General features: G+C 47.8%; 2 protein-coding genes across 3 annotated transcripts; one reads left to right on the top strand and one right to left on the bottom strand.

Annotated features, from left to right (window-relative positions):
* Window positions 1-1,043: 1,043 nt before the first annotated feature.
* LOC113249230 (GTPase IMAP family member 4) lies at window positions 1,044-8,013 on the top strand. 2 transcript variants are annotated; one of them, XM_026490744.4, is made up of 3 exons: window positions 1,044-1,280; window positions 3,431-3,490; window positions 6,240-8,013. In XM_026490744.4, exons 1-3 carry the CDS (start codon window positions 1,115-1,117, stop codon window positions 7,169-7,171), a joined length of 1,158 nt encoding a protein of 385 aa, XP_026346529.4. In that variant the 5' UTR covers window positions 1,044-1,114; the 3' UTR covers window positions 7,172-8,013. The 2 variants fall into 2 exon arrangements, with proteins under 2 accessions (XP_026346529.4, XP_026346528.3); XM_026490743.4 differs by having other exon boundaries at window positions 1,052-1,280; window positions 3,428-3,490.
* Window positions 8,014-18,905: 10,892 nt separating this feature from the next.
* On the bottom strand, window positions 18,906-23,928 carry LOC125281126 (GTPase IMAP family member 6-like). The gene is given in 3 exon segments (XM_048213143.2): window positions 18,906-20,045; window positions 22,131-22,404; window positions 23,624-23,928. Coding segments are annotated over 3 exon segments (1,242 nt in total). The 5' UTR covers window positions 23,798-23,928; the 3' UTR covers window positions 18,906-19,251.
* Window positions 23,929-24,703: the final 775 nt, after the last annotated feature.

Here is a 24,703-nt window from a genome sequence, read left to right on the forward strand (position 1 = left end):
TAATCCTATCCTTTCTTTCTTTAAATCACTTTGGAATCACAGACTTGTGTTTACACCCTGCCTGTTCTTTTGACTGGCTCTTGTTTGCCTGTCTCACCGAAGGGCTGAGTCGTCCTTCTTATTTGGGTTATATTGTTCTGGAATGTTCTTTATCCTCACTCTTAGTGCACCATTTATTCCACTGCCCTGTTTCCTGTTTAGGAGTAGCTATCCCGTGCTTGTATGCACAGGCCGACCACATGCTATCCTCAGAGATACTTTTGTCTTCTCTTTTGTCTCTTTGGAATTGTTAGCAGTTTGTATAATTACTCAAATGCTATGCAACTTCAAATAAAGTCTCAGTTATGGGGTATGATTGTAAATTATCACCTCTTTTATACTGGGATCCATAGCTCTAGGGAACTGGGATCCACTCACCCCCCCGCATTCTCTCCCAGTTTACATTTTCATGGTAGATAGTGTCAGATGTCAAGGATTAGCCTATTGCAAATGGTCTGAACACCATCTCACAGGGTGACTCTGAACCCATCTAATCAGTGACATGAAGATCAGTTACCTTCTCTTGCTTCAAGCAGATGAGACCTTGGAAATTGCAGCTCTCCCTGCCCCAGTCACTGGGAGGAGGGAGAAGAGGGAGGACTGCCTATGCTGGTACAGGCCTAAAGCTCTAGGGGCAGGTGTTGGTCTGGATGGCCAGATGTGCTGAGATGTGGGGTCAGGGACCACAGGCTTTCAGAGTAGCTGGTAGCTCTCTGCTTTCAACCCTGTGGTTCTTCCAGAATGTCACAGCTTAACCCATATGGTATCCTTCATGGTAGAGTCTTTGCATGGCTGAATATGGTAGCTACTAGGCAGACATGGCTACTTAACTTTAAAGGAATTCAAATAGGGGCACCTGGCTGATTCGTCCAGTGGAGCTTGCAACACTTGATCTCGGGGCTGTGAGTTTGAGCCCCCTGTTGGGCGTAGAGATTACTTACAAATAAATCTTAAAAAAATTAATTCAAAGGAAGTACAATTAAGAATTCGGTTCTGCAATCACACGGATCACATTTCATGTGTCGATAGCCCATGTGGTTAATGGCTACCCTGTTGGACTGCACGAATCAAACCCATGATTGAGAACGTTCCATGTGTGCTGCTAGATGCTGAAGTGGGCGGGTCTCTTACGGGAAGACGTTTGGAGAGCTCCTCCTCTCACTTCCTCTCTCCTTTTTCTCAACATTGTGGCTTGGCATTGCCTTCAAAGTTAGAGAAGGAGCAGGACCCAGATTTCCCAGGTAAGAGAAAAGGGAGGGGACAGAGGGTAACATGTGATTTGGTGGAGAGAGGACCTCTCCTCTGGCTGTATATCTTAAACCTGCCAGCATACTTGTTCTCCGATGTTATATTTCTTGTTGGTTCCTGTTTCCTGTATTTGATGATGTTAGGCTGTAATCTGGTTTTTTTTTTTTTTTTAAGATCTTAATTATTGACTTAAGGGAGAGAGAGAGCGAGCTCATGTGCACTTGTGAGAGAGGACCAATGAGGCGGAGGGGCAGAAATAGCGAGAAGCAGGTTCCCAGCTGAGCAGGGAGCCAGATGTGGGGCTGGATCCGAGGACCCCAGATCATGACCTGAGCCGAAGGCAGCTGCTTAACCGACTGGGCCACCCAGGCGCCCCATAATCTGTTTTGAAGGCCGAGCCCTACAAATCAATGCATCTTTCAGGGATTGCTGTCCAGAGGGTATTTGTAACAATGAATTATTCCTTTCACTGTTTAGAGAAGGCATCAACCAACTTAAAGCATTCAGGGAGAGGGTTGGGTGAGCAGACAGATTAGTTCTGTGGGAAGCCGAGGGAAATGTAAGAAGTACAGCTCCCTGTCTGCTGCCCCAAAGCCAGCACCCAGGTCAGGACCAGGGGCTCTGAGAGCCAGCCAGCTGCCTGCTCAGACCTGCCTCCTGAGGGATAGCCCCTTTCTGGGCCTCAGAACTGGGGAAAGGGAACCTTTAGGAGGTGGGATGAAGGAGCTGTCCGCCCACCCTCAGGGGACTCTTGGCAGTTGAGGGGGAGCTGGGCACCGATGGATGCTTGTTTTGCTTTTAGGTTTTGTTTCTGTTTGGTTTTGTCTATTGTTTCTCGGAGAAGGAGTGGGGGCAGGTAGGGACAGAGGGAGAGAGAGAATGAAGAGAACCTTAAACAGGCTCCATGTTGGGTGTAGAGCCCGACAGGGCTCTGAGTTCATGACCTGAGCCGAAATCAAGAGTCAGCCACTTACTGACTGAGCCACCCAGGGCCCTGGATGTTTGTTCTTCAGAAGTAGGAGAGCTCAGCCACCCAGGGTCAGGACCACAGAAGTGCAGTCCTCTGTTTTTACATCTGAATTGGGATAAACTCCACAGCATTGCAGAATGAAGAGAGAGCCCAGGGGCACCTTGGTGGCTCAGTCTGTTGAGTGTATGACTCTTGACTTGGGCTCAGGTCAAGATCTCAGGGTCCTGAGACCCGGCCTTATATCAGGATCCGTGCTGGGTGTGAAACCTGCTTAAGATTCTCTCTCCCTCCCCCTCTGCACCTCCCCCAACTCACTTAAATAAGATCTTTAAAAAGAGAGAGAGAGAGAGAGCCCCCATGCTGGAACAAGGACCTTAAGAAACACCCAAAACCCTTTTGTTTTCCTATTTCTGCTATCCTACCTACTCCCTAACCCCCATCACCAACACCAAGTTTGTGGCCAAAGCTGACTTTAAAAAAATTCTGTGATTTCTCTTCTCAGTTTACAAGAAGCTGTTTCCTACTCCCTATCCTTAAGGGATAAAGAAATAACTCTTCCTACAGAGGGAGTGTCTGTCTCTCTAATAATGTTTTAAATGTTTTGGGCTGGCTTCTTCTCAGAGGAGCCTGTCCTTAACAACTCGTATTTTCAGCCTGTCCTAGGCAAAGTCTGCTCCAGTAAGAGTTCTTTGTTAGGAAACAAAATTCAGCCAAGTAAATTTGAAGATCCAGTTGGTTTCATTGAGGATTCATGAGTCAGGCAGCATCCCATCCTGCAAATAGAGGGGACCCACCACTGAACCACCCAAAAGAAAGGTATAAAGGCAGAGAGAGGACATTAAGAAAGAAGAAAGGAATTTTTAGCAAGGAATGCATTGTTTCGGCACACTGGCTTCCTAAGGGGGTGGAAGGGTCTGTGTTTAAATCCTTAGGATTGCTGGGGAAGGACGCCCAGAAGCAGTACCAACCAAGCCCTCCAAGCATTTGTTTGTGTAGAGAAAAGGAAGAAGCTGACGATGAGACAATCTGGATCGTGGAGAAGCTTTGGGAAATACGGGAGGGGAAACTTGCAAGCAGCAAGTTTACAGAAGAAAACAACTGCTGGCCAGGGGAGGTTTCCACTTACTTTCCGATTCCCGAAGATGACTAGTTGTGTCTCTTTCTGTGCAGCAGTTCCCGCTACAATGGCAGCCCTGAAGTGCTCCAGCCTGAGTGAAGCTGGGAGCAGCCTTGGTGAGAGGATGTTGGGGGCTGGGGTTGGTCCCTGTGTGTGGGGAGGTGCTGGGGGAGGACAGCTAGCAGGGGAGTTGTCCCGTGCTGGCAGCCAGCCCTCATCCCCGCTGGAGCAAAATATCTCACCCCCATATCTGATTTCCTCTCCATTTACTTCCTCTGGACCCCCTGCACTTTCTCCTGCTAAAGGGCCTTTCTGTGTCTGTCCCCTGAGTTGCTGCTCCCTCTCTCTAGGCCTACAGATGCCCTAGGGATGTCCCCAGGTTGGAGCCCTCCACTGTCCTGCTAACTGAATAATCATCTGAACTCCCATCCACGTTTTTCCTTAGCTAATCCTCACCATCCTGTATTCAGTGTTCTCGGTTTCTGGAAATGTACTTCTCTCACCCCAGGATTTTGGTGACCAGATGTGGGAAACTTGCATCAGGGATGGTTTGCTAATGCTCAGAAGGCGATGGGATGATACCTCCAAGTTTTATGGAAGCCAGAGTTGGGCATTCTGCAATATCTCTCCTCTGATATTTTTGAAAGAATATTCCAGTTTACAGAGTTGACAGAAGGGGACAACATGGAAGCAGAGAGACCAGCTGGGAGCCTCCTCCGGAGGCATGGATGCCGATGGTATCTTGAGCTAGTGTGCTGGGCTTCACGGTGGAGAGAAGCAGACAGATTTGCAGGTGGAGCCAGGAGAGCTCGCTGATGGGTTGGATGGGGAAAGGAAAGGAAAGAGAAGAATCAAGAGCAATGCCTATTGTGGACATTGCTGCTATGAACATTGGGGTGAATGGCCCTTCTTTTTACTACATCTGTATCTCTGGGGTAAACGCCCAGTAGTGCAATTGCTGGATCATAGGGTAGCTCAATTTTTAACATTCTGAGCAACATGGATGGGACTGGAGGAGATTATGCTCAGTGAAATAAGTCAAGCAGAGAAAGACAATTATCATATGGTTTCACTTATTTGTGGAACATAAGGAATAGCAGGGAGAACATTAGGAGAAGGAAGGGAAAAAGAAGGGGGGGGGAAACAGAGGGTGAGAAGCACCATGAGAGACTAAGGACTCTGGAAAACAAACTGAAGGTTTTAGAGGGGAGGTGGGTGGGAGGATGGCCTAGGCCGGTGATGGGTATTAAGCAGGCCACGTATTGCATGGAGCACTGGGTGTTATATGCAAACAAGGAATCATGGAACACGACATCAAAAGCTAGGGATGTACTGTATGGTGACGAACGTAACATAGTAATAAGAAAAAAAAAGGAACAATACCTAGACATTTGGTCTGGGGAGCTGGGTAAATGGTGATACTCTTTCTGAGAAATAAAATGGAGTTTATAATGGTGTCTGTAATTGTGAGTGTGGTAACGTATGCTTCACCTTGACGCCGCAATGATTGGTTGTAATACAGGATTCCTCATGCAGGAACCAGCCTCACTCCAGAGCCGGGCCAGCAGGGTCTGCCTTCTCTGAGAATCAGGCACCCAAAAGGGATTGCCCCTTGCCTTCTGTCCCTGGGCTCCCGGGTCTGTGCTTAACAAATCCTGAAGCCCAGGACCCTACAGACACAGTAAGGAGATATGCAGAGAATTACTGAAGACAAGTGTCGAAGTGCTGTATGGACGATTTGGTGTTTCACTCAAGGCACAGTTATTCTGAGAGCAGTTTCTATCGCTAGGCTGTGCTGTGCTGGGATTAGCTGTCCGCTTTCCCAGGAAGGAGAATGTGCTTCATCTAGGGGAACGAAGAAAGGATAACTCCACCAGCACTAACTGCATGGGGTTTTTTTTTCTTTCATTTTTTATCTATCAAGGGATTTTATAGCCACTTCAGCTAACTGTCCATATTTTCTGGCTATCATTCTTTAATGTATTAATTTCCAATGTAAAAAATGTCACTAGATTCGAAGCTAAGGTCTTTAACTTTATTTTTTCATTAAGATTTTATTTATTTATTTGACAGAGAGAGAGACAGCTAGAGAGGGAGAAAGGCAGGAGTTAGTGGGAGAGGGAGAAGCAGGGATTGATTGAGCCTCTGATGCGGGGCTCAATCACAGGATCCTGGGATCAAGACCCGAGTCAAAGGCAGGAGCTTAGTGACTGAGCCCGCCAGGTGCCCCTAAGATCTTTAACTTCAAATGGAGGAATTTTTACCTCTCTCTGGTCACAGTCCCTGACAGGTTGGTCCCACACAGGAACTAGAACGGGGAGCTTTGTCTTTTTGCCCAGGCATCCCTTTCGTTCCCTGCGAGGCCGGGGATGGGTTGTAGAACCCATGTAGAACCATGTAGAACCTGGCTTCTTCATGGGAAGAAGAAAAGCTCCACTTTGAATACAAACTGGGGCAGGACCTCCCGCGGAGATGTCCCAAAGTCCGATTTCGAGTTACTTCCTGCATTGCTCTTATGAGGAGCAGCGACCCACAGCAGCTCAGAATTCTCCTCTTGAACTATATTGTTTCCTGTTCTGTGGGCTACTTGGCTACAAAAGGTTAAGAGCAAGAAGCTCCATGGAATCCTGGAAAGTCCTTGGGCCTTCCCCAAGTGCTGCAGGAGGAACATCAGGCTTTCTGTAGCTGTTCCACAGGCTTCTGTAGAAGGGTCTACTGTAGCGCTGCTGGGAGTGCAGAGGTCACTCACGGGAGGCGAGCCTAGGGCAGTGGAGGAGAAGCCTGTGAGGGGAGCAGGAGCCCCGCGGGGGAAACAGCCAGATGTCCATCCTAATGCCCTGGGTTTTTTTTTTTCTCATGTCCCAGGGCTTGGAACCCAAGACTGCAGAGATTCCCAACTGAGACTTGTCTTGGTGGGTAAGACTGGAGCAGGAAAAAGCGCAACGGGCAACAGCATCCTTGGGGAGAAAGTGTTTGTTTCCAGCCTGGCAGCAAAATCGGTCACCAAGGTCTGTAAGAAAGGGAGCAGCAGTTGGCATGGGAGAGAATTTGTCGTCGTGGATACACCTGGCATTTTCGACACCGAGGTACAGGATGCTGACACGAAGAAGGAGATCGCTCGCTGTGTCCTCCTGACCTCCCCGGGGCCTCACGCTCTGCTCCTGGTGGTCCCGCTGGGCAGGTACACGCAGGAAGACCAGAAGGCCACGGAGAAGATTCTGCAAGTGTTTGGATCCCGAGCCAAGAGATATATGATTCTCTTATTCACCCGTAAAGATGAGTTGGAAGGCATGAGTTTCGATACATTCTTAGAGGACGCTCCAGATGGCATCCGAGAGCTGGTGGATGAGTTCGGGGATCGCTACTGCGTGTTCAACAATCGGGCAGAAGGAGCTGAGCAGGAGGCCCAGAGAACGCAGCTGCTGTCCCTGGTCCAGCGCGTGGTGGTGGAGAACAAAGGAGGATGCTACAGCAATAAAATGTACCAAAGGGCCGAAGAGGAGATTCAGAAACAAGTCCAAGTGACACAAGAATTTTACAGAGCAGAGCTAGAGAGACAGACAGCACAGATCAGAGAGGAGTTCGAAGAGAAAATGAGAAAGCTGGAGGATAAACTGGAGCAGCAGAAACGAAAGGAGGAAATGGAGCGAGAACTGGCAGAGAAGGAGGCTCTCTATGCTCTAAAGCAGCGAAATGCCAGACATGAAGTTGAGAATAAAAGTGGGATGCTTGACTTAATCATGAAAGCAGTGAGGATGGCTTGTTTTGTTTTCTCATGTCTGTTTCAGGACGACTAAACGGAACCCAATAATCTCTTTATTTCCCGCGTGTTTTCTGGTGGTCCTGCCCCCACAACTCATTCCCCAAAGCAGAGTGCACTCAGCTGTGTCTCCCAGGCTCTCCGGACGAAGGGATGTGAGAAAGTTCACTGTTAGCACCCGTAGGGGTTTGATTGCCTTAACAGGGGAGGGACAAATTGTCAATCTGTGGAACTCCAAAGCAGAAAGTATCGATGCTCTCTACCTTGTGAACGCTTCAAAGAAGATGACCCCAAACTTTCTCTACTGTTCCCTAGTAAAAGTTTATCCTCTAGATTCTTTCTAGATTGCTGGATCATCTCCCTCTGTGACTTCTACTCCCTTATTTTTGCCTTTAAGACACAGGGATCACTTTACCTGTAGGGTTTGTTAGAAAGATCGGTTCCTTGTGTCGAGTAATCTATAGATGGAGATGCCTATAGAATTCTTTCCAGATGATTGGAAATTTGTTTCATTACAGTTCTACAGAAGGACTCAAATTGTTCCTTGTCGTCTGTCCATTGAAGAACAAAGAGTTGTCTGGAAAACAGAGCTCTCAGAACTCAACTAAGTGAAATGCCAGAAAGAGCGGATGACAGAGAGAAATTCAACACAAAAGGGAACAACGTTTGCTGTGTTCAGAGTATCTACAGCAGCTCTTTGACCAAATTCAATGCAAAATACTTGCTGAATAACCAGTTCTCTCCTTTTCTTGTGAAACTAACTGTTGCTACCACACCTGGATTACTCACTGCTTTGCAGGTCATCTGCACACGAAGGCCCCTGCCCAGTTGAATTGCTTGCTTATTGTTATTATAATAAAACTTTTCTGTTCTCTCATACTTGTATGGAATTGGAGTCCACCTTTTCTTGAAAAATACCATTGCTCCTTCTTCTAAGAACACAGGGGTGAGTTTCACTTTTTGTGTAAAAGTCCAAGATGATTTGGGAGCTAGTCTTGGTCAACCCTCAAGACGTCTCTCCTCCTTTTTCCTGGAAGATTCCAGCCACATTCTCAAGCCCTCTGCCTGGGAAACACTACATTCTCCTTGGATTCATTCATTCTGAGCTGATACGAATCATGTGTAACCAAGGTTTCAGAGACCTTTCTGGTTTTCCCAGAGCAAAAATTCCCCTTTAAGATATGGATAACTGTAGGAGGTGTCTCTATCCCTTTTCTACTGGGTACTTCTCACCTAATCATTTCCAGGGTTTCCCAAAGCACATTTCCATGTTCCTGGTGGTCATACGTGATTTATGCCAACTCTCCTTGCTCTGCCATCTTGAAATTGGCTTCTCCATGCTCCATGCCATTTTGCCCCAAGGGACATGTAGCTCCTTTTTATTTTCCTAAAACACATATGAGTTTAGACTGTACATTAAGATAAAATATTTTATTTATTTATTTGAGAGAGAGAGAGAACGTGAGAGCTAGGGCTCAAGTGGAGGGGGAGGGGCAGAAGGAGAGGGAGAAGCAGACTCCCCATTGAGCAGGGAGCCCAATGTGGGGGCTCCATCCCAGGCCCCTGGGATCATGACCTGAGCCGAAGGCAGACACTTAATCCACTGAGCCATCCAGGTGCCCCTGGACTGTACATTTAATCAAAGGTAGCAATGGCTTGGGATAAGAGAAGCGCAAGGCAAAGAAGCTTATGATTCCTTCTGAAATCGTCACTCAGAGTGAGACAGATTTGATTTCACTCTGTAGAACGTGGGTGCACTTTGAATCTACTGTTTTTATCATTGGAGTTTCAGCCAAAATTCCATTCTGAATTTAACATCCTGTTGTTATGACCTTCTGTAAGCAAATAGTTAATCAAGCCACATCTACCTCCTAAGAAAAAGGAAATACAGGTTAAGGAGATGGGAGGCCCATGTGAAGTACCCTGAGAGCAGTGTTGCCCATTTGTCTCTCAGGACAGAAGGCAGATAGAAGGTCCTTGATAAATACTACCCATTGTGGTTCGTGCAATAGGAGAATGAGACATGTGGCACATTCCTGTCTCTTGGGTTTTAGGAGTTTATATCTAGTCATCCATGCATTAACATCATAGATTGTTTGACTTCGGGGTAGACTTTATACCATAAGAAAACACGGAGAATCTAGACATAAGTAAAACATAGTCCCTTTGGAGACTGGCTTCACTCACTTAGCATAAAGATTCTGAGAATCATCCAGGTGGTGTGTGTCCGGAGCTTGTCCTCTTTTATTGCCGACTAGGAGTCCACCTGATGGATGCACCACACTTTGTCACTTCTTCCGTACTTAGTCTTACATTCCTAATTGATTTCTCTCCTCTCATTGCGTTGGCTAAATCCTCCATCAGGACACTGAACGGTAGTGGGTGGACACACTTGCTTGGTTCCCGATGTGTCTTCAGTGATTCCCAGGGAAGTAAGTGAGACGCTCAGCAATAGTAGTCTATCATTTGAGTGTGTGTCATTCTCAGCAAATGTTTGCCAGCCACTTCTTTCTTGAGTGAATAGCTATTCTATTACTTATCATGAATAGCTAATAAATTTTGGGAAAGGCTTTTGAAAATCACCTCTGGGAATAACCTTATGATTCTTTTTACTTCCATCTATTAATAAGGTGAATGGTATTAATAGATTTTCTACTAACAAACCAATTTTTCATTTCTGTTTTAAATCCTATTTGGTCAGGATGTATCCCATTTGACAATGTGGTGCTGGAGCCAATTTGCTAATATTTTACTTAGTATTTTTGTATGGGTACTCATGAGAGATATCAGTTTATACTTTTATCCTTTTGTACAGCATTTGTCAGGCTTAGGTATCAATTCTGTACTTCTTTTACAAAGCAATTATGGACATTCCTCTTCATTTCCAATGTTCGGGAACAATTTAAAGCACACAGGGACTATCTGGATGTTGAAGGTTTAGAAGAATTTCCGCGCCAAACCATCTGGCCCTTGTGCTACTGTTTAGCGTGGTTCCTGAAAGGCTTTCTCTATCTTTTCCGTGTAAATTGGTCTATTTCAACTTTATCTCTCTGGTGGAGACAATTTGGTGATCTGTATTTCTCTAGGAAATTATCCATTTCTTCTAGGTCGTCACATTTATTTGCAAAGAGGTCTTAAATTTTAAAAATTGCCTCTAATTCAGGGGGTCATCGCCTCTTATCATTTTGAAAATTGTATTTGTGCCCTTTTCACTTTTTTTCTTGAAAAAGTAGTTTAACGTTTTTCAACAAACAAGAATGTTAATGTGTTAACTAGTGTTTTGTATTCTCTACTACATCAACTCTTGTTTTTATCCTTATTATTTCCATATTTGTGCTTTCCTTTGGTTTACTTCATTGTACTTTTCTAGTTTTCTCTTGAGGGGGGAACTGAATGGATTTATTTCCATTATTTTTATTGAAGAATTCTCAGGGCAGTATATATGTACATATATATATATATATATATATATATATTCATTTATTTGAGAGACAGAGAGCGCAAGTGGGGTGGGGTCAGAGGGAGAGGGAGAAGCCGACTCCCCACTGAGCGTGGAGCCTGATGCGGGGCTTGATCTCACGACCCTGAGATCCTGACCTGAGATAAAATTAGGAGGCAATTGCTTAACCAGCTGTGCCACCCAGGAGCCCCAGTGTGCACATTTTCCTTAGCATTGTATCTCTGATATAGATTTGTGGGAAAGGACATGAGATAGGGAAATTTTAATTCTATTTGTAATTTCCCCTTGAGTTACGACTTGCTTTTGTAGGAAAGATGCTTGGAGCAAGCTCATGGAATTGAGTCCCCTAAAACTTTAAGTCAATTGGTTCTTGTGGAGTAAGGTGGATTGAACTGGAAACAGCTTATATAGCAAAATTAAACCTAGACTACATTTAATATAAAGAGAAAATGTGAAAATTTTAATTTTAATTTTTCTAGTCTTTCCTAGCTCCTATCCATTACTTCCAGGGAAAAACTATAACTAAATGTTTAATCTTGTTTCAAGCAGTCCAATCTGATCTGTTAAAGAGGCCCTTTCCACAGTGTTCAGTCTCTCTATGCAGGTGACTCCAACAGCTATCCCCCCAGCCACCATGTTCCTCTCCTTCAGTGGGGGATAGATGCCTATATGACATTGGAGTTTGTTGAGAACACTGGGGTCCCAGTCCTCACCGGTCTCCTCTAGTTGTTAGATGATGTCCCCCATACCTCAGGTCTTTGAAATCCTGCTGGTACCCAACAGGGAGTCCCCAAGCTGGTGCAACCCAGAGTTAATTTCTCAGTTCTGGCAGTGCCCTCTGGGGGGTCCCTTGGCTGGCTTCACCACACTTCGGCTCCTGCTGGTCTCAAATTCTCTGCGGCTGGTCTGGCAGTGACTCTCATTCAGTCCTGGAATATCAGCTGGAGTGTGTTGGGCTGCACATCAGAGAAACTTCCCCTGAGTGGCTTAACAAACAAAGGGTTCAAATTTGACACAACAGGTGGTGATGTACCTCTCCAATGAACTTGAAAACTTGATTTTTGTCTCCTTCCCTTCTCCAGCATCCTTTGCAAGTAACTTTTGTCTCCAAGTAGCAAGACGACTGCTTCACCTTCAGCCTCACATCTGACTTACAGATGGAAAGAAGATCTGACTGACAGATGGAAAGAAGATAGAAACAATAAGGAAGACAGGATGTTACTTGTATTATAGAAGCAAAGCAAACCCAGAAATCCCCACAGGACTTCTGCTTCTATCTCTTGGTCATGTGGTTTCCACAGCTTCATGAAACATTGTGCAATTTAGCACATCACCTGACACATGACTTTTATTTTTTTTAACTAGAGATTTTATTTATTTATTTGAGAGCGAGCCAGAGAGAACACCGGGGCGGGGGGCTGGGGGAGAGAGAGAAGCAGACTCCCCGCTAAGCACAGAACCGACTTGGGGACCCAATCCCAGGACCCCGGTATCATGACTTGCAATGAAGTCAGACACTCAACTGACTGAGCCACCCAGGTGCTCCGACACATCACTTTCATAGGCACAGCTGTAGTTTCGTTGGTAAGGAAGAAGGGCAAGGGGACAACACACTCATGAGGAAGAAAGTATGTCATGTGTCGCGTGGCTGAATCTGTCTACACCTCGCTGCACAGCCACCTCGTTCTCACCCTCACGGGAATTCCCCTGACAATCTTCCAACCAAATTTTCATGTAATTCTCAACTCTTATTCATTCTACTTATGAACCAAGGAAAGGACAAGAAATTAAAACCTCAGGGCTTGAGTCTAGTTCCAAAAATAAGAGAGGTTTATAGCAGACTAAACATCCTACAGATAAACTTCGGATCAACTATTAAGAATCAAATACTGGAAGGCACTGGGGGCCACCAAAACCAGGTAGAAACTAAAGATATTTCTAGCTGTGAAGCAAGAACTACATAGGGTGACACCCATGTTTAAAAGGCTTCCCCCCGCCCAGGGGTACCCCCTAGACCACAGCTCAAGAAATGACTGGAGCTCAATTATCCAATATACTTCTTGCTTCCTGAACCCAGAGATGTGGAATTTGGGACATACATCTCATTGCTTACTCTCCTTTCTTCCTCTCTGTTTTCTTTCTCTGTAAGACAATGGAGTATTCCCAACTCGAATTATCTGGACATCTACTGTATAAAATGTTATTGCCCAGCAAATGAGACCTGGATCTTGTCATGGAAATTGGAGAAGTGATAGAATATAGACAATCTGTTCTAAAGAAACACCTTGGATTACAAGGTCACTATCTTTTAACAAAGCCCTATTACTATTTTTTACTGTTAGAAGCTGATTCTTCAGGTTTTTCTCTTTTGTGAAGCATTCACATGCAACAGAGCCACCGGGAAGGCTTGCTAAAGTACAACGTTTCTGATTCAGTAGGCGCGGAATGGAGCCTGAGAAACTGCGTTCCAGACATGCTCCCAGGTGCCGCTAATGCTGCTGGCCTGGGACCAAACTTTGAGAGAGCCTGCCCCGGAGCAAAGATTCTGTGCTTGAATGGGAAAAAGGCAAAGTCACTTCAATCATGTTCAAGGCATTTCCTTCGTTCCAAACGTCACCAGCTAGATTCGGGGCACCAAAGACTCCTCCTTTCCAAGATTCTGATGGAAAAGCACACACACAGAGAACGAAATCAAATAGGGCAAAATACCATATTTCTACCAACTGTCTGGGACTCCCTAGTCAAGAGAACTGGAGACCATAGCAGGGACCAGAATCCAACGTTAGAAGTCTTCCTTCCTCTCCCTGAATGGAAGAGAGCTGCTTGCACCTAACGGGGCCATCTGACAACCAAAGAGTTAAACGGTCTGAGATGACTCAGCTGGACCTGCCAGAAAGAGAGCTTCCCTGGTGCGCATAGAGGATGGAACGAGGAACCAAAAGTGCGGGTCATGTCTGGTCTCCACAGGCTGAAAGGGAGAGAGTACCGTCTGTTTCCTGTCTTGAAAAATGAAAATAATTGAAAAGTGATCAAATGGATGTCAGGTTCTCCTAACTTTCTCACAGTCTGAAGCAGATCAGCCTGCCTTTCACGAGAAGGTAACGAATGAAGTGCTGGCTACAGAGCGGCTCCTTCCTGAGTGGTAGAGGGACAGGTGCTTCCTCCCCTGAGCCAGAAGGAGGAGGGTCAGCTTGGTGCGGTGATGTCCAGCCTGCCTGTGGGACCTCACCCGTGACTTTCCAGAAGATCACAAACTGCTTAGTAGATGTTGCTACTGTGGAATCCAGTTAAGGAACTGAATTTCAAGTCTGCATGAAATGGGTAAGATAGGACAGTACATACAACAGAGAGTACAGGGAAGCCTGAGGTAGTGGGCCCAGAACATTCTCAAAAAGAGCATGAAAGATTTTGGACTTTCTGTGCGGTGGGAATGTATCTCAAGCCAAGTTTCATGAAACCTCCAAGGTGCAAAGTGAGAAACTATTCAGCGAGTGCCTGAGGGCTGCAGGGAGTTTGGTGCGCAGGCGAGAGCAAGGAGGTCTGCTGGCACCCACTCCTGTGGCAGCATGTGACAGCATACTGAGACGCAAGTAACTGCTTGGTTTTGTGTTAGAGAGAGAGAGAGGGAGAAAGCCCTGGACCGTGTGTCGGGGAGGGGCAGAGGCGGAGGGAGAATCATAAGCAGGCTCCATGCCCAGTGTGGAGCCCAACCTAGGGCTCATCTCAGGACCCTGAGGTCATGAAAACAGGTGTGACTCTTATTCCATGCCTTGGATGAGATAGGAAATGTTTCCATAAGCTTGGATAGAAGCTGAGTCTCTACATACGAATTATGCAGGGTGGTGAATCCCCTCTTGTCACTGCGGCACCTCGGCTTCGCCCCGAGCGTGCCTTCTCTGCGTCACAGGAAGGAGCCTAGAAGGACGCTCCCTATCATCCGTTCTCCCGTGGGTCCTGGTTAGAGTCTACCAATGAGAGGCACTCTCTCGAGATTTGGAGCACGGATGAGAAGGAAGCCTTTGCAAACGCACAGCATTTGTGCTTCGCTGCTGATGGCCCTGAGAACCGCCTGGTTCGGCACCCGAGTTCGCTTCCCAGACCCCTGCGTTCCAAGCCCTCCCAGGCTTGGGCAAGCCTGTCATTTCCTAGATTGACTTCAGTTTTCCTAATCCAATACTCTGTATAAGTGGTGGGAGCGGAAACCTTTCTGGAAACGATCGAAGCCAAATGAAGTCAGGATGTGGGGGTGGAAAAGATCACGAGCCGCAGTTCTGGGGCTAACAGGCTGAGACGTCTCGTGTCTCGTGTCTCGTGTCTCGTGCAGGTGCGTCCGTCACAGGACGTTCATGCCAAATACCTATTAAAATTCTCATCTTACAGGCTTAAAAGAGTTTGAAATATCCATACCACCAATCTGATTTTTTGCCCCAAATTTGCAGCATCTCTTCATAGATTTGGGAATATGTTAAGACACACTCAAAATACTATTTGGACAGTGTCTTCTGTCACACCTCTCCTATAGCCCTAAAGAAAAATACCTGCAGCTTTTCCAATTTCAAATCAATTAATCTTTGATATTAGTCAACCGGTCTTGTCTTCTATGGGCAATTGTTTGGTGTCTTAGTAGGTCTTCCATATTTTGATAATTTAAGGTTCTTAGGCTTTTCTGAAAATTATCCAGCAAAATTTTTCATAACCACAGTAGTCATTTTTTTGACTGTCTCTCCAACTGAAAGTGTTGTTCTTTTTTGTGCAATAATCCGGGATTCTTTGAAGTGGCCCAAGTTACAAGCTCAGATCCTGCTAAAACTTGTTTACAACTGTTTTGTTGGACATTTAATTCTGGCTCCAGTTCCTAGTTCTATCAGTTTTGTTGTTGATCGTTGAGAGAAAACATTTTATCAAAATTCCTATGTGTATGCCTAGAACGTCTCTAAGCACTTTTGTTTCTGGCTGTGCGGGACTGCAGCAAATTGCAAATGCTACTGTCACGAATTTTGTAACACGTTTTCTTCTAGTCCTTTCTGTCTCCCTGTTCCTGTCATGGCGCTTGCCCAGTCATCTCCATTTGTTCTGCTTCGGTGTGCTGCATTCATTTTGTAAAATATTTTATTTCTTTAGAGTGAGGGCACGAGCAGGGGGAGGGGCAGAGGAAGACGAGAGAGAATCCCAAGCAGATTCCATGATCAGCTCTATTCCCGGACCGTGAGACCACGACTTGAGCCATCCAGGTGCCCTGCATTCATTTTCAAGTTCAAAATTTGTCCATATTTGTTTTTAAGCTAAAAGTTAGTTTAGTTATACTATGAATGAAATAACACTCAGTCTTTAAGTTGAATTGCCAAGTACGATGTAGATTGGTGGGACTGTGACTCCTCCTGTCTATAGCGAGTATTCACAGGAAAGAATCGCATCAGTGAAAAGAGATTATTCAAACAGAATCAATCTATTGACATGACCAGCTCAATGATGGGTTTACGTGGAACCCTAGAAATAGTACGTATGGCCAACATCGGCATTGTATCAGCACTAGGGCAGTTGGAGGGAAACTCACGTCTACCTAAACAAAAAAGCTGTGTTTCATGGTGAAATATTTCACACTGCTTCCGTTTTAAAATTTAAATTAAGACTAATTGTAATTAAATAAAGATTTAGACTTCCCTTTCTTAGGGGTCCCAACTACATTCTAAGTGCTCGATAGCCACATGTGGCTAGTGGCTACCATACTGAATACTGCAATTTCTAGGAAATAGTCAAATATTTGGAAGCCAAACACATACTTCTAATAATCCACAAATGAGAGAAGACATCACAACAAATATAGAAAATATTCTAAGCTGAATGATAGTATAAACAATATACAGAATTTTGTGAGACATAGACACGGGTAGAGGAAAATCTCTTTTCTTTTAAAGATGTATTTATTTATTTTAGAGAGGAGGGGGAAGGGCAGAGGGAGAGGGAGAGAAACAATCTCAAGCGGACTCCCCACCGATGCCAAGACCATGACCCGGGTTGTAATCAAGAGTGAGCCACTTAACTGAATGCGCCACGCAGGCGCCCCTAGAGGGACATTTCATAGCTTTCTATCCTTATGTTAGAAAAGAAGAAGTTTTAATAATTGATAGGCTATTGTAGGTAATATGTTGTAGAGACTCAGGATCTTACTATCTTCTGAAGAATAGTGAGCTTGTTTTAGCAGGCACTTCAACTGCCCGCAGATCACTGTGGCTTTGGGAAAGCTTGGCGTTAGGCATCACCAGCAAGGGATCACGTCAACCTTGTTCTTCACTTGGGGCAAATCCGTTTGTCCCGATACGGTTTTTACACCTAAAGTATGACCCTCTCAGTATTTCAGTGGAATGTTTGATGAACTAGAACCTCGGATTGTGTCTTTGCTGCCATGGGCAACTGCTGACGTCTGTGACATCTCTTTCAGGCTTCCAGAAAACATGTCTCCTGGACCTTTTGGGGATGACAGTTCCCTACAGTGCCTGCCTGCATTTGGTCACTTCCCAGGGCCTTCGAACAATTGTTGTAAAATTATTATTATTTTGTATTTTCTACATAGTTTATCAAGTGTTATTACAGGAGCAGTGGGAGCTGGAAACCTCCTCTGAGTCTTTAAACAGCTGCTCTGACCCACCAGGGAGGAAACAAGCTTGTAGGCACTGAGATCTTTTAGTGGCCCAAATCTCCATCTTTCATGCTTTGCTCTATTGTAGAGATGTTTCTAGAAAGGCACAAATTCTAAAGGTGGCTATTTTCATAGCCTTGGCCAAGACAACCCTCTGTCCTCAGCCCACCCCCACCTCCACCCACATCACTTTTTTCTTCTTGGTACGTAGACTGGAGTTTCCAGAACATACCCACACATGCCTTCCCCAGTCTGTGAGGCCCGGGGAGTGACGGTGGCGGAACATCTCTCTCTCCTCCTGAAATGTGGTGGGAGTTTTCTCCCCTGATTTTTAATCATACAGGAGAAAAAAACCCACTGTATTGGATACAATTAAAACCAATCCCTTTAGGACTTGACATGTTTTGAGTGACTTGCCATTTAGAGTCACTGAAATGCTGTCATTTGGTCAATGCTTATATTTTCTGTTATGAAATATAACTAAGCCAACAGTTAAAAGAAGAACACTTAAATTAAAGAAATTAATCTTCTGATGGAATAGCAATTGATTTTAGTTTTTACTCAATAGCTCTGACGCTGGGAGTCTATTCACTTGGAAGTATGACGGTGTTGATCCATTTACCATTGAAGTGGTTACCAATTCTTCCAAACCTGATGGAAGACAATTGCACCTGGAATGCCCATAGGTTCTTTCCTGATGATTGCACTAGTGATTTAACTCTCACGTAGAAGAATGAATGTCTGAGAAGAACAAAGGAAATACAAAAATGTAGACTGAGGAGGAAATCGGGTGTGCCATACTGCACTCAAAGCCTCTGTAATCAAATCGACAGTGTATTCATAACAAAGGAAAAAAGTAGAGGACAAAAATGGAATTGAAAATCCTGCCCTAGATCTTTGGGAATATGAAAGTTTCTTATATGATAAATGTTGTGTTTCAGTTCACTGGGGAATGGGCATATTTAATAAATGGCTCTGGCACAAGGAGTATCTTTTATTTTTGAGATTTTTTATTTATTTGAGAGAGAGGAGACAGGGATAGCAAGAGAACACCAGTGAGGGGAGGGAGAGGGAGGAGCAGACTCCCTGCTGAGCAGGGAGCCCCATGCAGGGCTCAATCCCAGGAACCCCGGATCATGACCTGAGCTGAAGGCAGCCGCTTAACCCTCTGAGCCACCCAGGCACACCCACAAGGGCTGTCTTACGTATGCACTCAAAATAAGTCTCTGTCGTGCCTTGAGACACTTTTCTGAATCTCCTAGCAGAAGAAATGCTCAAGCCTTCTTAGGAGTCCATTGAGTCTAGGGAACGTGGGTGTCATGGTGTCTACACTGGGAGACTGCAGTCCATGGGCATCTGATAGCAGAGAATCTCCCACCAGAGGACAAGTGTCCAGACAGACCCAAGGCTGTGTCCTCTGATTTCTGATTGCCCTCCAACACTGTCTCCCCGACCTCCATTTCCCACCTGCCCCAGGAGAAGGTAGCTAGAGACCCTCTGGTGCACAGCTCGAAGAAAGGAAAAGAGGAGCTATTGGGAGGCTTTTGCCCCCCCCCCCCCCCCGGTCTGCTCCTATTCTGTTTCCGTCAGTTGGTCAGACTCCCCAGAAGCAATAGAACCCCAAAGCAGCTGAAGGGCACCTGAGGCACATCGTGTCCTTATGCAGTCAGATGGCCAGAGCCAGACCCCCATCCTGCCCGCTTCTCCAATCCCAGGTGGCTTCTTAGGGACCCCGTCTGTAGGAGCAGCCCTCCAAAAAGACACCCCCGTGTTGCAGATGTCTCCCTGTCAATGAGGCAGGCTACTCCCCGCAGCGTTTAAGTCATTCAACTGCTTCCTTTTCAGCCTCCCTGGAAGGGACGATGACGGCTTTGGGGCGTGAGCTGGGAACTGGAGACCGCACCGGCCTCTCGCTGCATCAGACACCCCCAGGAGCCCGGCAAGGCCAGGGACCCCCAGGGACGGAGAGCGCAAGGGGCAGGATGGCAGCAGGCTCCAGGGGCTGCGGTCCCGCACCAGCTCAAATGGGCGCCCTCTTCAGCAGGTGTCTGTGAGCCTTCTCGAATTCCTTCTGGAATTGGCACAGTCCCTCCAGCAGGGCCTCCTGCAGGGGCGCCCCCTCGGAGCCCTGCCCGTGGCCAACCTGCGTGTCCCGCGAGTCCCCAAGCGGTCTGAGCTGCGGGGAGCGCCGGTAGGCCGGGTAGCTGTAGGGGCGGCCCTCATTCTCCCACAGGACCACTTTGACCATGTCCAGCAGCTCCCGCAGCTGCGCCTCCTGCTGGGCGCCGGCCGCTGCGTTGTTGAAGGCGCAGTGGCGGCGCGCGCACAGGGCGTCCAACTGGGCCAGGTGCTGGTTGTCCGTGTCGCGCACGTACTCCTCCAGCGAGCCGCCCTCCAGGTCCTCCTTGCGCGTGAACACCAGCACCGTGTGCGCCAGCACGTCTACCCCGAAGGCCTCCTGCAGGCGCCGCAAGGCCTGCAGGTCTTAGTCCGTGAAGCGGCCCAGCTGCGTCACCAGCAGCACTGCGTGCGGCCCGGGCGCAGAGAAGGCCATCGCCTCGCAGATGGCCCTTGCCGCCGCCTCTGGCCCGTCCCGCGGGCCCAGGATGTCAGGGGTGTCGATCACCTCGAGCTCCCGCCCAGCCCAGCCGTGGCTGCCCCGCTGGAGGCTCAGGGTCACCGGTCGCGTGCTGACTTTAGACTCGAACTCTCTCCTGCCCAGGATGCTGTTTCCTGTGGCGCTTTTCCCACTGCCCGTTTTCCCCACCAGGAGCAGCCTCAGTGTCCGCGGGCTCTGTGGGTCCTCCCCCAGGCCTAGAAGTGGGGGGACAGAGCAGAGGGAGCTGGGGTTAGGGCTGTGCGCGCACCAGGGGGGAGCTGCGGGCTGGGCGCCCCGGTGTGTGTGTGGGGGGGGGTGAGGCTAGGACCTGGAGTCTGCCCTGGAGGGCTGCGGGGGCTCTCGTTCTGTCTTGCTTTTTTTGAATAAAAAACTTGTGGTAAAAATAGGATATAAAAAATACATGGCATAAAATTGATCATTGTATTCATTTTTAGGCGTGCAACTCAGTGGCGCTGGGACATTCACAGTGTTGTGCGGTCACCTCCACTGTGCATCTCGAGAATGCTTTCATCATCCCAAATTATAATTATATTTGCTTTTCTGGGTCTGGCTTATTTCACTTAGCATAATGTTTCCCAGTTCATCCATATCAGAGCCTGGGTCAGAATTTCCTTCCTTTTGAAGGCTGAGTAATACCCCCGGTAGGTATCTGGCACTGGTTGTCGATTCGTACACACATACGGACATTTGGGCTGTTTCCACCTTTTACTGCTGTGAATAGCGCTGCCATGAGCATTAAGGCGCAAATGTCTGTCTGAGTCGCTGCCCTCAATTCTGTTGCGTATCTACCCCGAAGGGAGATCGCTGGGTGCTGTGGTTTTGAAACTCCTTCTCAGGGCCCCCTCTTCTCACCCAGATGGGAATTAGCCCAGCATGAATATGGGACCCTGGGCTTTGCCGAATATCCCTGATTACAGATCCTTCTCAGTGAGAAAAGGAAGAAAAACAGCGTGTGTCCTTTGCGTCTATCTTCCCTCTGGGGCAACTGACCGCATCACCTTCTTTAGCTTTCCCAACGGAGAATGTTGGGAGTGTGGGAGCACCTCAGCCAGACCCTGGCTCCAAGCGCAGAGGCAGTCTGGGTCCACATGCTTAGGCAACAGCCTTACAGTTTGAGTGGGACGTTCTCCCCCGGCAGAATATCAGAACCCTGCTCTGAGAGAAAAGACTTGGAGATGCCAACTTCCTATCGAGAAACCCAGTGTCAAGAGTCTTAGATCCACCTGGGCCTGAGGGACAGGGAGGGAGTTCCCCTCTGCCTTTCAGATCCCAGACCCAGAGCACATAGAGAAATGCCAAATCACAGCTGGTGTCCGAGTCTGTCCCCCGCTGAAGAGAGTGACGTGTCACAGTGTCGGAGCCCTAAGCCTCTGAAGGCAGGATCGGCATCGTCCTCCCCTGACTCTGCTGGGCAAGGACATGTTCTCTGCTGCCCGCCTTGCTGCCATCTGACTGAATGGCTCTGGCTCCCTCCAGCTCCCCGCAGCTGGCTTGAAAGGAATGTGGGTGAATGGATGGGAGTGTCAAGGGAGCAGGGAGGTGGAATGTTCCTCCCTGCCCTCCTCGCCAATGCAGAGCTGGACAGTGACAGCAAGTCCTGTCTGGGCAAGCCTGCAGCCAGAGCTCACCACCGGACTTGAAACCTATCACTTGGGCTCTGGGGAGGATTTTTCAAGTAATAGTTCACCTTGGCTGCTGCAAGAAAAGGTAAATCAGGTGTCAGCACGTCTATTGGCAGTTTTCTTATGTACTTTATTAGAAAGGCTCTCTCCCGCTGGCTCAGGCCATTGAGGTTCATAGAGAAAAAAAAAACCATTAGTGTTAAAATACAAATGAATCACAAATACTTTCTGCTGGCCAGGAAAATGGGTGGATTTCCAGCATTCCCAGATTCTGTCTCCCCAGGTTAAATGGCAACGCTGAGCCCTCGGAAATTCAGCACCTGACCCTGATGCAATAGCTTTTGGGGGGACAGAACTCCTTGAGAAGCAAGCCCAGTTCTGAGGCAGCGGTTGGCCGACGACATCCTGCTTGTCCCCGTGGTGCTTTGCAGCCCATACGACCCCAAGGGCTCTGGGATCCAGCCAAGTGCCTGCACAGGGTCTGTTGGCTTCAGAGCCTCAGGCCCGGGTGAGCCGTTTAGTCACAAGACCATCAGCGCATCCTTCCAGAGGATGAAAGCCCAGGACACACAGACCCTTTTCCTTGGGCCTGGCACAGAGATATAGTCCAGGGGGCAACTGGCACTGTCTTTCCCCTTCCTTCCGCTTGCTCTGCCTATCGGGGAGCTTTCCCTCTTATTTGGCTGCCGTAAAGAAGGGCCCCAAGCCAAAGGCCCTTCGATGGCGGCCCAGGTGGGCACATCTCTGAGCGGGATGAGCCCAGCTGCCTGTCCCAGCGCACCACCTGCTCTCTGAACGTCCCCAGCCACACCCCTCTCAAGGTCATTTCTGCTAAAAGTGGTTTACTTCCTAACATGTCTCGTCTAGGATCCTGACACAGCTCTTCTTCAGGACTGTCCGCGAGAATATGTACGTATTCTTCTTCCTCTGCCTAGAGAAAATCATCATATGTCTCATTAGTTTTTCAACAGACTTTTAAGAGGCACCTGACTTTTGCCTTTCTCTGGCCAGAAGCATTGGTTTGAGGGGGAGCAGCCTGAATGAGGAGAGGGAGGAGGGGGTCCGAGGGGACCCCACTTTCTTTGCTTTCCTCTCTCCCTTCCCCCACCACTGTGGTCTCTGGGTCACTCTAAGAGAGTTCATGGAGAAAGGTGAACGACCCTGCCCACGCAGGAGCAGGTGGCATTCGGTTAGCCAGGGACCCGGAGCTGTCCTGTGACGACAGAAAGGAGCCAAGAGCAGAAGCAGGTCTGATCCTGGGTCCTGAGAGCAGTGGAAAGATCTGGAGGGCACGGGCAGGAAGTTGTGGCGAGGGGCTGGCATGGTGTGGCAGGGGGAGTCACGGGGGTCTTGGGCCAATAAGTGCAGTCCAGGCCTGAGCTTTGGGGAAGGCTCGGCAGTGAGGACTGCAGAAGGCGAGAGGCGGGGCCGGGTTCTGAGCTTAGGGTGGCAGGGAGGGGCCTTCAGGGTGTGGGGCAGAGTCCCGCTGGGAGCCAGGGGACCTCGGTGCTCATCTCCAACTGCCTTCAGTTAGGATGGCCACCCTGCCTGGGCCTTAGTGTCCCCATAAGTGTGAACGCTGGGCCTGAACTAAATGTCCCCGAGGTCTCTTCCCCTATGAGACTCCAACACACTTTATGACATTTTCTAGAGCAACTCCCTGTCCTCTTTGCAAAGTAGGGCCCTATCCCTCCAACCAGGATCGCAGCACACACCCACACTCCCAAACACACACACACTCACAAACACATACACGCAAACACAACACACACCCACAAACATACACACACACAAACACACACACCCACACTCACAAACACACACACTCACAAACATACACAAATAGCACTTACACACATACAAATATATAAACACATATAAACATCCACACAAACATAACACATACACATAAACTCACATACACACAAACATAGCACATCGGCAAACGTAGGCAGCACACACAAACACACAAACACACACACACATCACCCACACTGTACCCATACACTCCCAAACACAACACACACTCACACAAACACAAAAACACAACACACACGGAAACATCCGTACTCGACACATATACACAAACAACACACACACACACACACACACACGCACACAGACACGCTCCCCCACACACTGGGACTTACCACTCCGTCAGCTGTGGGGCGAGAGGAGTGGCAACGTTCTCTGTCTCCTGGGGCCATGTGCTCTTGTGAATTCTTTGTTTTTCCTTTTGGGGCCGACACATCGGAGGCTTCTGGGGACCTTGACTGGAGGAGGGAGAGGAAAGTGTCCGCGGCATATGAATAGATAGAGGACATGGCTTATAGTTTTCAGCCACATGGGATGAGAACGCTCAGCTGCAGCACTGCCCTTGAAAGAGCAGCAGTCGGCCGTGGAGGGGGAGCAGGAAGTGAATGGGAACACCCGGGCCGGCCCCCCCTCAGTCAGAAGACGTGCCTTCCGCATTTTGTCTGTGGTTTTGCTGGTATGAACAGGAAAAACAACAACACCACTGTTGTTATTATTTTGACCTGCACGAGGACAACTAGATCTCAGAGGCTTAGAAAGAAGCAGCAGATCCTCCAGGAAATTTTGTGCAGGGGGATGATTTTTTACAGATCTCCCTTTTGTGCGAGTCCCTGCTTCCTACACACACCCCATGCCTTCACCATCGTGGCAGATGCCTGTCATCTCCTCTTCCCTCCTTAATTCCAACTTCCTTTAAGTATTTCCTCTCAGGACAAGGACTGGAACGGAAGCACCAGCCCCTGCCGGGTCCTGAGTCGCCCGTCCTCAGCTTGGAGCTGCCCACCATCTCCACTGGGCCTCCAGCCACTGGTACTGTGGGCCTCGGGACTTGTCAGCTGCACAACAGTTGAGCCAACCCCTTAGAATAAATCATGTAGCCAATACTTTATAATAAATCTCTTCATGTATGTGCACACACACACACACACACACACACACACACGTCTGACAATTCCAAAATCTGAGTCGTATCTGAGTCTGGTTTGCTCACTCTGTGTCTCCAGACTGTGCTCCTTGCTTCTATACATGCCTGGGTGCTGACGTGCCAAGCTGGACGCAATCTATGGGATATTAGGAAGTGACGTAAGTAGGGCTGTAGCACGAGGTTGTGCGTTCTTCTGTCTAGGAGTCGGGCTGTGTTCATGTTTGCTCTACCTGTAGGTGCAGAGTTTTCGGTTTCCTCCAGTACCCCTGCC

The sequence above is a fragment of the Ursus arctos genome, unplaced genomic scaffold (assembly GCF_023065955.2).
Source record: "Ursus arctos isolate Adak ecotype North America unplaced genomic scaffold, UrsArc2.0 scaffold_3, whole genome shotgun sequence".
Lineage (NCBI taxonomy): Eukaryota > Metazoa > Chordata > Mammalia > Carnivora > Ursidae > Ursus > Ursus arctos.